The 11,655-nt window shown below is 40.6% G+C and overlaps 1 protein-coding gene across 6 annotated transcripts in view; it reads right to left on the bottom strand.

Annotated features, from left to right (window-relative positions):
• Nucleotides 1–407: 407 nt before the first annotated feature.
• The window catches only part of DAP3 (death associated protein 3), a 30,958-nt gene continuing 19,710 nt past the window's right edge, over nt 408–11,655 (bottom strand). For 5 of the 6 annotated variants that reach the window (XM_067037834.1, XM_059055284.2, XM_067037853.1 and 2 more), the window contains 9 exons: nt 9,564–9,672; nt 7,865–7,957; nt 7,089–7,219; nt 6,318–6,398; nt 6,071–6,229; nt 5,302–5,361; nt 4,501–4,590; nt 1,844–1,961; nt 408–695 (listed from right to left, as the gene is read on the bottom strand). In XM_067037834.1, coding sequence (XP_066893935.1) covers nt 610–695; nt 1,844–1,961; nt 4,501–4,590; nt 5,302–5,361; nt 6,071–6,229; nt 6,318–6,398; nt 7,089–7,219; nt 7,865–7,957; nt 9,564–9,672 — 927 coding nt within the window. In that variant the 3' untranslated portion in view covers nt 408–609. The remainder of the gene's footprint in view (nt 696–1,843; nt 1,962–4,500; nt 4,591–5,301; nt 5,362–6,070; nt 6,230–6,317; nt 6,399–7,088; nt 7,220–7,864; nt 7,958–9,563; nt 9,673–11,655) is intronic. The other variant, XM_067037837.1, reaches the window with a different exon arrangement.

Genomic DNA, 11,655 nt, shown 5'->3' with positions numbered 1-11,655 from the left:
TGGACTAAAAAGATGTTAATTCACTACATACAATGTATGCTGTAGGGGTTTAGAACTTACTTCTTTCAGGAACCTGTAGAAAGGGGCTGTATTATACAAAGTTGCCAGACTCAGCTGGAGTTTGAGGAAAGTTCTCAGGGACCACTGATAAAAGAGTAAATAGGAAGTGAATGGTCTGGGAGGGAGAAGTTAAGCTGTGAGTCTCAGTCTCCTATATAGAATAAAGTCTGGAGAATTTCTGTAGAATTTAGTCTCAACAAGCAGAATGCCAAAGAAATTCAATTTGGCCAATCTGAAGGCTCTTTCCATCTTTTAAATATAACACACTTTAAGAAAGATACTTAATTTTTTAGAAAAAGCTACATGATTATTTAAAATGTGAAAAAACCACAACTAATAAACTGATGTTAGTTTCAGGACATCTTATTGCCACCACAGTCACATCACAAGGAACCCACTGCAACGAAGGTTGGGAGCTGACTGCAGTCCTGTCCGATCCCATAAGTGCACGTGCCTGGCTGCTCTTCTTGTGTCCTGCAGGACTCCCCCATCTGATTGGGTCCATTAGAAGAAATGTCCATTGTCTTCCACGTACCTTGTGACCATGGCTTAGAGGTAGGCACAGAGCCGCTCCAGCTGCCCGGGATTCCTATTACTTAGGAACAGCAGCTCCTTTTTCCCTTCTTCTGTATGAGCTAAAATGGAGTCAAACACAGATAACTAGCAGGTAGCATTGTGTTACTTATTAGCAAATTCTGTAGTCAAAGCCTATGTTATCCGGATTATGTTCTGATATAATGAGCACTCCCAAAACCTCACTTCTAGGCCCTTTATTCCACCCCCCAGTATTATTTTTTCTTTGCATAATTTCCTTCTTTTTTTTTTTTGTGGTACACGGGCCTCTCACCGCCATGGCCTCTCCCGCCACGGAGCACAGGCTCTGGATGCGCAGGCCCAGCGGCCATGGCTCACGGGCCCAGCCGCTCCGCGGCATGTGGGATCCTCCCGGACCGGGGCACGAACCCGTGTCCCCTGAATCGGCAGGCGGACTCTCAACCACTGCGCCACCAGGAAAGCCCCATAATTTCCTTTTCTGTCTCTATTCCTCCAACCAGCCTCTATCTCTCCCTCTGTTTCAAGACTATCCCCTGGACTTTAAGGACTGTCAAATCTCAACCCCCTTTTAGAAATCTCTCCATTGTGCCTCCTAACTCATCATGCTGCAGCTGCTTTATACTCTTCCCCCTATTCTTTTAATAACCTATTCCAACTGCAGCTAATTCTCTATTATCTAGTGACAGAACCACCTTTATTTTTCCTCTACACCCTGCCCCCCAACATAGCCACACCCACCCAGAACTGAGGGCAAGGGTTAAATGAGCAGCTGGAACACTTTCATCTACAAATACTAGGACAGGTATAGCAAGGATTTGGTTGGGTGCTGGAGTAGCCTCTCACACAGCATCAGTTGTTCTGGGGATGTCCTAGCATATAAGCCTCTCAATCCAAGTGTGTTGAATGATGAACAGATGTGACAATGAGAGTGTGGCAGCAACCCAATCACCTGGAAAGTGCCAGTGGCTGGGTTCGGTCTCACCTCCTCTGTTAGCATGAGCATCTTATTCTAGACTAATGTGAGAATTTTAGGGAGAGATATAATGTGTCTTGTAAATCAAACTTTAACCAACCCCACACCTTCTGTACCATCTAATCAGCCAGAAAAAAGTCAAGATAAAGGGAAAAAAGATGAAGTACAAATTACAGGCTGCTGCTGAAGGAAGAAGAGATCAAGACTCTGCCTCAGTGGGATTCTTCTGTGAGAGGAAAAAGCTAAGCAACCGACCTTTCTCATGTTGAAGCCAATTGTTCTCCAAATAATAGTGAATACAACTTTCAAATTCCTTTGGGTTATAGTTGGAAACCAGGATGGGAATAAAGGGATCCAGGGCATCAAATCCTTCCTGGAGAAGAAAAAGGATAAAGATACAGTATTCATTAAGTGACAAATCAGTGTTTATTTAAATACTTCGAGGATAAGGTCTTTGATTTTGTTCTATTCTCCTCTACTCCACATTCTCTGGGGCTGGCTACCCTTGCTCTACATGGCCACAAATATACTTAAAAAAGAGATAATGCTTGAGGCCAGGGGTGGTGGAGGCGGGGGCAGGGGTGCGGAATGCCATTCATCTTAGAGTGTACACACATAATCGTATACGTGTTTAAATTTTTTTACAGTTCTAACTTCAGTAGTCAACAACAGTTTTGATAGTTCATATACTCAAAAAAATTAAACAAAATGACAAGGATGGGGGAAAAGATCCTATATAGAACATAAACTAAAACAAATGAATCAAACTGTTATTTCAAAGTTCAAACATAACACTGAAGGGAGCAGGGAAACTAACCGAAACTAACTTCTGAACAGAATATTTGAAGGAAAGACCCTTAGGCTAAAGATAAAAAACTGCTCTAAAAGATACTGAGCCTAAATAAAACAGAAGTAAAAAAAAAAAAAATTTGCCCTCTAGTTCGCAGCTTATTTATATAGAGGCAAGGGTTAGCAATTCTGAAACTACTTTTACTATAATCTAAGATTGAGCTAATATGTAAATACACTGTGAATGAGAGATTATCGTTGGAGAAGAGGGTTACAAATATGGAAAGGGTGAAGGATACAGTGAATGCTGGGATGCTAGCCTGGAACTAGAGGTATCAGATTCATGGTTTTTTAATATAGAGAAACAGATACAGATGTGTGTGGATGTGTATATATAAACACATATATGCATATAGCACATATACGTATATAGCACATATACATGTATTTCTGTATATATGAATAGTGCATATATCTACTTACTAACTCTGCTGGAGGGCCTAGAAGAATTGACACCACATCCCAGTAGCAATAAGTATACCTAGCACTCAGGTCTTGGTTTCTAAATACCATTCTCCTCTAAAATGAACCAAAGCTCCTTGAAGAAATGGCTGATTTTAGGGCTGGGGCATGGAAAGTACAAGATGAGTCCGGAACATATTCTTTTTTTAAAAAAATAAATTTATTTATTTATTTTTGGCTGCGTTGGGTCTTCATTGCTGCGCACGGGCTTTCTCTAGTTGTGGTGCGTGGGTTTCTCACTGCGGTGGCTTCTCTTGTTGTGGAGCACAGGCTCTAGAGCACAGGCTCAGTAGTTGTGGCACACGGGCTTAGCTGCTCCGTGGCGTGTGGGATCTTCCCGGAGCAGGGCTCGAACCCGTGTCCCCTGCATTGGCAGGCGGATTCTTAACCACTGCGCCACCAGGGAAGCCCTGGAACATATTCTTGTGCCAAAAGTAAAGAAGTGCTTAGAAATGATGGGGACAGAGGAGGAAAGGTAGGGAGAAAAATGATGGGGACATGTTAAAGGGACATAGAAGCCAGCTTGAAGGGCTCCTCCTGGCCAAATCTGGGATAACTTAAGCAGCAAAATAAATAATTATAGTAATTATTTAATGGGTTCTAAACCCAATAAATAAGAATCCACGTGTCTATGTTGAAACAAATACATAAGGGAGAAAGGAAAATTCTTAAATATAAGAGAGGGCCAACTGATACATTTAGAAGTAATGGTGGAGCTAGAAAATATCCATCTTGCAATTATCATGATAACTGATTTAGGGAAGAATCACTGATGGAAACTAAAACTAGTAAGGGGACGTCTGAGAAGTAAAAGGTTATTTACCTAGTCTCAGTATATCTCCACAAGATACTTATTCATTACAAAAGGAAAAGAGTAACTTTACTGAGGAGAAATCAGGTGGAGAGCACCTTAACTAAGTGTTCAAAGTTTATATTGCCAGTAACAGGAGAAATAAGTTCCTTGTGCTTTCTGATATTATGCACTGAGAAGACACAATATAACTTCTAACATCACATAGAATCAGGAAAAAACATCAGACAACCCCATAAAATAACCCATCAGATAACTAGCATGTACTCTTCAAAAACAGAGATATAAATATTAAGGTTATAAAAGACAAAGTGAGGATCTGTCCCAGATTAAAGGAGACTAAAGACACTTGACAGTTGAGTGCAGTGCATTATCCAGGACTTCCTTTTCCTGTAAAGGATGCTGGGATAACTGGCAAAATCAGAATATATTCTATATATTAGATAACAATCAATGTTAAATTTCTGATTTTTATAATTGTGCTGTGGTTATACATTAGAATATCTTTGATTTTAGGAAATATGCATTATTTAGAGATAAAAGAGGGCATCAATATCTCAGGTTACTGTCACATAATTCAGGAAAAAAAAACAGACAGAAAGAAAGAGTAAAGCAAACATGGTAAAGTGATAACATTTTAGAGATCTAGTTGAAGTCACAGAGGAATATCATTTTTCTCCAAGTCTGAAATTATGTCCCCCCCCAAAATATATATATATATATATATCTATGTATACTTAGACAGAATGACTATCTATCTAAAGGTAAACAATTTTTCCAGTGATTTGACCTTTCCCAGCAACTCCTGGGGCAGATAGGCTTTCCGGGGCTTAAAGAGAGACCCAGTCTGGCTCACAGTCAACACAATGGCGCCTCCTTGCTGAAAGAAAGGAGAAAAAGCTAAATTTGAAAAAGACAGAAAAATGCGTTTTAATCATCTGCAGTTTTTTGTTTTTTTGCCATATGGTGGTATGGCAGTGTGATCTAGCACAGTTAAATGACAGCTAAGTTGATTATTAATTTTCAATTTGACTCTGACAATAAATTGCTACATGATCTTAAATTTATCAAAATCCTTTCCAAAGTTGATAATAAATAAAAACACCTTGAACAACTGCAGCAAAGTGAAATTGTGCCAATATTTCAAAAAAATGGTTTTGAATAAGTGTATTCCAGTCAAGTGGAAAGATAAGAAACCAAATATATAGATTTAAAACTTGGTACAGGGGCTTCCCTGGTGGCACAGTGGTTGAGAGTCCGCCTGCCGATGCAGGGAACGCGGGTTTGTGCCCCGGTCCGGAAAGATCCCACATGCCGTGGAGCGGCTAGGCCCGTGAGCCATGGCCACTGAGCCTGTGCATCTGGAGCCTGTGCTCCGCAACGGGAGAGGCCACAACAGTGAGAGGCCCATGTACTGCAAACAACAACAACAACAATAAAAACTTGGTAGAGTTATGTGAATTAAATAAGATATAAGAACTTTCTGTCCATAAAATTAGAGTCCAGTAAGTATTAGCAATGAGGCAGCTGAACATCTTTAAGATGAAAATACATTTCTTTCTGAAATCTGTTAGGTATCATATGCACTCACCCAATCATTTTTCACCATTTTCCTCAGGTTGTAAATAAATGCTAGTTCTTCTGGGGCAATCTGCACATTGGTCAATGTGTGAGACAGAGGTGAGAGGGAGGAGAAAGGGAGAAAAGAGGGAGAGAAAAGAACATTACTTGCTCTGCCTGGATGCTTCCGAGATATCTGCACTGAAAACAACTAGAAAATCCTCAACTGGGAAATCCCTGGAGGTCCATTGGTCAGGACTTTGCACTCTCACTGCTGAGGGCCCGGGTTCAATTCCTGGTCAGGGAACTGAGACCCCACAAGCTGTGCTGTGAGGCCAAAAAAAAAAAAGAAAAAGAAAAAAAATATCCTCAACTACTACATAACCACAGTACCTGAAGGTACCTCTGGAATAAGCTACATGGCCATTGCTCTTCAAACTGCCATGCTTCTGGAGATTAAAAGACAGTTATCAAGGGAGAAAATACCCACTCCCCCAACCACCCCCTTCCTTGATGCTTCTGATCATTGTCTCTGCTTAGACCAGAGAACATCATTTTGAAAAGAGAATAGAAAGAAAAAAATTGACAAAGAAAACACAGCTTTTGTTGTCATGCTCTTGGTATTCAGTGGATGATGTAATGTGGCATCATCTCCTTATACTATTTTCACTATACATCTTATTTCAAATATTCCAAGGCAAGAAAATATACTGCATGGTCTAGAAGGCTATGTCTCAGCCTACGTATATGATGGTTTCTGAAATCAGAGAAACCAAAATAGAGAAACTCAGTTTTCCTACCGGGCTTTTATCTTCTCTTTTCAGTGTGGTCCTTCCCCAGAGAGCATTGACTCCATCCACTGCCACCAGGAGGCGAAAAATACCCAGAGAACTTTGCCTCTTTAGCTCTTTGAGCACAATCCCAACTGCATCCGTGGCATTCCTCACCCGCATTATGCCCTGTAGGGAAAGAGAGACAGTGGCTTGCAGTCCTATAAGAGGCTGTCTCTGGTTAGACATAGTACATGTTCAGTGTCTTTTTTTATACCTGTTCAACTACTTCTCCCAGAGGACTGCCTTTCTCAGTGCTTTCTCGCTTATTCCAGACATACTTCTCTTGAACTTTTATCTAAAAATAAAACAAAGACCAAAAAAGGCCACTTAGCCTAAGGATGAACCCATCCCTACCTAAGAAGGTAGGGTAGGAGGCTAAGGTTATTAGGAGTCTATTTTCATCTATCTTTCAAGCCTTGTAAGAGAGCTCAGCAGGGAAGTGAATGCTTTCTAGCCCATTTTTGCCTGGAGCTTAAAGAAACACACACACAAAAGTAAGGGATTCTGACTAAAAAGGCCCAGGATGAAGCCTTGGCACCTGCATTTTTAACAAGCTCCTAGGTGACTCTGACTTACATCCAGAGTTTAAAATCCCTGGCCTAGAGACTGTATCCAAGAATCACTAGAGAATAATTTTACGAATATGTTTCTGCTACCTAAAAGATCTAATCTGGAGAAAATTATGTAGTTGAAATGTGTGTTAGAGGATTTTAGGCTGTCACCTTGGAAAAGTCAATGAAGCAATCTGGACTTCACTTTGCTACCCACCAGATGCGACCAGCTTACTGCTGCCTCTTCATTTTACATGGATAAATGAGTTTCAGCGTGTAAACTCACTGTGAATAAAATGTATGAAAGAAATACAAAATGGTATAGTTATCCCAACTACAATATTAGTTCTCCACAGTCTACTGGTACTCAGGGCACAAAGAAGATAAAAATCTTAAAAGATTGTCCAGCACCAAACTTCTGGGAGTCTAGTCACCTGACTCAAGAAATGCTCATTTGTAGTTTTGAAATTCTTCAGCCAGGTTGAAGCCTCTAAAGGTTGATCAAAGCGCTGTTTGTTGTAGGTGGACTGCAGAAGATCCCGGCAGTTTTTCACCCAAAGATGAGCTAATCAAAAGGCAAAAGAAAACAAACTAGGCAGGAACTGACTGTATTCAACTCAAAATACTCTATGCTTCTTTAAGTTATGGGAGATGACTTTAGTTTCCCATATATATTTCTTAAAGCCTTCTTGCTTCAGAGGTTTACTTTTTGGTCTGGTCCATCTTAGATTAAGTATTATCATTACACACAATCCACAAATAAATGGATTAAAGGTCACCTCAGCTTCCTGGCAGTTTTTAAAGACAGAAAATGTGGATGCAAAACAACACTGAATAAAACAAGGAGGGATATATGCCAAGTATGAGAGTTTAAGTTTTTAAGATCCATGCTGACAACCAAGAATGCTGACAAACAGTACCATGTCAAAGGCTCTATGGGTACTCAAAGATGTTGGCTGATGGCAATAAAGCTTGTGGTGGACACTAAGGTGGGAGTTTATGCTCTTGGGCATTATCTATCTAAGTGAGGATTGCTGCGCCAAAAAATACTTCATTCTAATTATCAAAAGGTTCCAAAACTAACTCAGACCAGCCTGTACCTGGAGCAAAGACCTCTCCCTTAGTTGTCAGAGCCCTGTCAGAAGAAAACTGAAGCCACAATGTTACCACAGTAACAGAATAACCCCAACATAGTGAGGGAAGTTCTTACCATCTGGAATATGGAGTATCAGCCAATCCTGTTTTGCACAGAAATGAATACCATGGCAAAGGCTGAGGGTTTTTCCTGTTCCCTTCTCGCCATCTAAAGCACTTGCTGTTAAAGAAAACACCACCTTCCAGCAGTTGAGACTACACGCTCCCAATGTGGGGGGCCCGGGTTCCATCCCTGGTCGGGGAACTAGATCCCGCATGCTGCAACCAAAAGATCCCACATGCCAGAACTGAAGATCTTGCATGCCGCAAAAAAGATCACGTGTGCTGCAGCTAGGACCTGGCACAGCCAAATAAATAAATAAATATTTTCTTAAAATAATAAATTTATTTAAAAAGAGAAAGGAATAGTAGTTTCATTTTTCTAAATCAGGAATTGATTTAGGAATGGATGTGTGACGTAATTCTGGGCAATATGAAATGAGGGATATCTGATGGAAGCTTCTGGGAAATTTTTCTTTGTTTTAAAAAAAAAGAATTCAAGAAAGGAATGTTTACTTTTCTGGCCTTTGGACATGGCTCTGTGAAGATGAGATGTTTCGAGCTGCTGCAACCATTTTGTCAACATGAAGAAATCAACCTGGAGACAAAAACCTAATATGGTGAGGATGACAGCAGAAAGATTAAAGGAATCTGAGTTCTCTCTTTTTTAAAAGAATATTCATTGGTTTGTTTTGGCTGTGCCCGGTCCTGGTTACAGCGTGCGGAGTCTTTAGTTTTGGCATGCCTGCAGGGTCTGGTTCCCCGACTGGGGATCAAGCCTGGGCCCCCCTCATTGGGAGAGCAGAATCTTACCCGCAGGACCACCAGGGAAGTCCCGGAATCTGAGTTCTTGATGACCTCAATGAACTGCTGAAATAACCAAACCTGAGCCTAAACCTGATGTTCCTGTTCCTTAGGCAAAAATCATTTATTACCTAAGCCATTTTGAGTTGGACTTTCTTCTTACTCAACTGCAAATGAAGCATCTTAAGTGATAAACTAAAACAGGAGAAACACAACATGAGATGAAGAATTGGGTCATTTTAGAGATGAGCCACCAAAAGTTGGAGTATGTTAATATGCTATTTAATATGTTCATACCTAATTCTTTAAAAAAACACTGTTTTGACAGTACACTAAAATAGATTACTTATGTCTTTTAAATTTAGGACTGCAAAAATCTCCAATTAGAGCAAGGAGTAAAAGAAACAAGTTCCTGAAGAAAATAAATTTTGTCAATTTTCAAAATATTAGAATTTTCATGCACTCTTATTACAGGAGTGTCAATTCAGACTTAACCCCTTCTGGCTAAAAATAAAGGTATTTTCTTTTTTTTTCTTTTTTTTTGCAGTACGCAGGCCTCTTACTGTTGTGGCCTCTCCCGTTGCGGAGCACAGGCTCCGGACGCACAGGCTCAGCGGCCATGGCTCACGGGCCCAGCCGCTCCGCGGCATGTGGGATCCTCCCGGACCCGGGCACGAACCCGAGTCCCCTGCATTGGCAGGCGGACTCTCAACCACTGCACCACCAGGTTAGCCCAAAGGTATTTTCTTAATAAAAAAAAAAAAAAAAAAAAAAAAAGAAAAAAGAAAAAGAAAAGAAAACACCACCAAAAGGGACACTTCGACTGTTAACAAATAAAGCATTTCTTCTTTTCCCACATTTGAGGGAGGAAAGCATTGGCTAAGACAGCCCAGGCAAGCAGGAAAGGATACAGAAAACATATCGTACAGCTGGATGAGTAAAATTGGTGTTTTTCAGGTAATGCAGAAGCTCTAGGGCTGGTCTTCTTACCATCAGGCAAGCTTCATTGAATGTCTTCACCTAACAAAACAGGGAAAGAGGAAGGAGAGGGTGGGGTGTGGAACTTCTAGCCAGTTCTTGGTAATATACACTGAGTCCAACATAGCAACCATAGCATCAAATTGCCTGTTTTTCATTTATTCAGTTAGGAGAGGTTGGTATTGAATTTGAAAATTTAGTCACGTAATTTAGCTAAAAATTGAAACACATTATCCCGCAGCAAGTGTGTAACAGTCAGCTTTTGATTATTTCTGTAAATGAAGCACAGATACTACATCAGTTAATTGAAATTTACAAATAATCCAGACATAACTATGTAAACTACTTAAGGTTGATATAAATATTAAAAGCGTGTAAAATGCTTAACAAAGCATCTGACACATGGTAAGCATCAAATAAATGTTAATTCTTTTAAATTTATTTTTAGCTAATTCTTTTTTAAATTTAATTTAATTAATTTATCTTTGGTTGCATCGAGTTTTAGTTGCAGCATGCAGGATCTTTTGTTGTGGCATGCGGGCTTCTCTCTAGTTGTGGCTCGTGGGCTCCAGAGTGCTTGGGCTCTGTAGTTGCGGCAAATGGGCTCTCTAGTTGTGGTGCAGAGGCTCAGTAGTTGCGACGCGTGGGCTTAGTTGCCCCATGGCGTGTGGGATCTTAGTTCCCCGCGTTCCCTGCATTGGAAGGCAGGTTCTTAACCACTGGACCACCTGGGAAGTCCCTTTAGCTAATTCTTATTACTGTAACCACCTAGACTTTTCTCTAGAACTTATATACATACCAGCTCAGGAGCAGGTGTGACCAACTGCCCCACAGCTATGAGGCCATACCTGACACCACCAGTATACAGATACACCAGAGAACTGACACACAAAATTCATTCCCTTTTTGCCACCAGGAATAATTTGGTGGAAAAATTTGTGAAGCAGTGATATGTGTGAAAATAATTTGCAAATAAAGTATTTAATAATGTCTACTGATAAAAATAAATACCTAACAAATACTATTCACAAGTATATCAGGTAAGGATTAAGATAGTGTTGGTCCCGTCCCGTCCCACCCCCCGCCCGGTACGAGGGCCTCTCAACTGTTGTGGCCTCTCCCATTGCGGAGCACAGGCTCAGTGGGCATGGCTCACAGGCCCAGCCACTCCGTGGCATGTGGGATCTTCCCGGACCGGGGCACGAACCTGTGTCCCCTGCATCAGCAGGCGGACTCTCAACCACTGCGCCACCAGGGAAGCCCAGTGTTGGTATTTTTTAAAGAAATCCTAACCAAATAATTGAATTGGAGAGGGACTTCGACAGGTACGTTCAAACTTAATGGAAAGTGAAACCTTCAAAAACATGATACAGATATTAAAACAGAAATGCCATATTAGGCAATATGACAGTACTAAAATACACAAACAATGGTGAGGGAGTTGGCCTTTACATAAATGTAAGTTATGGAAAGAATGTATGAGTAATTCCCTCCAAAGCACTGGTAGTTAACCATTCTGAAAGCAACCTGCAATAGTTAAAAGTTAGGCCCTCAGAACCATGTTAGAGATTGTACTATGAATGTCTTGGGACAGTTTAAAGTGAGGATTTCTTCTGACCGTGTCCTATTTCCAAACGTAACAAAATTTTTTTTTTTTTTTTTTTTTTTTTTTTTTTTGTAACAAAATTTTTGATGAAAAGCTGTCTATGGCCTAGAATTAGCCCCTTTACTGGTGTCTCATCTAACTTCTTGAAATAAAACACATTGAAGAAATGACATCCTCTGGTTTCTAAGCTAAAAATCATCTGCACAGTCAAGTTTGATATTTCAATAAGAAGGAATAATTTCTGAGGCTGAAACTAATTGAGCAGGAATTAGCCAAAAGAACCACTTTTCCCAGGGACTTCCTTGGTGGTCTAGTGGGTAAGACTCCATGTTCCCAATGCAGGGGGCCTGGGTTCGATCCCTGGTTGGGGAACTAGATCCTGCATGCATGCCACAACTAAGAGTCTACAAGACGTAACT

This window comes from Kogia breviceps, chromosome 1 (assembly GCF_026419965.1).
Source record: "Kogia breviceps isolate mKogBre1 chromosome 1, mKogBre1 haplotype 1, whole genome shotgun sequence".
Taxonomy (NCBI): domain Eukaryota; kingdom Metazoa; phylum Chordata; class Mammalia; order Artiodactyla; family Physeteridae; genus Kogia; species Kogia breviceps.
The sequence above is the reverse complement of the archived record's forward strand: the minus strand, read 5'-3'. Positions and strand labels throughout refer to the sequence as shown.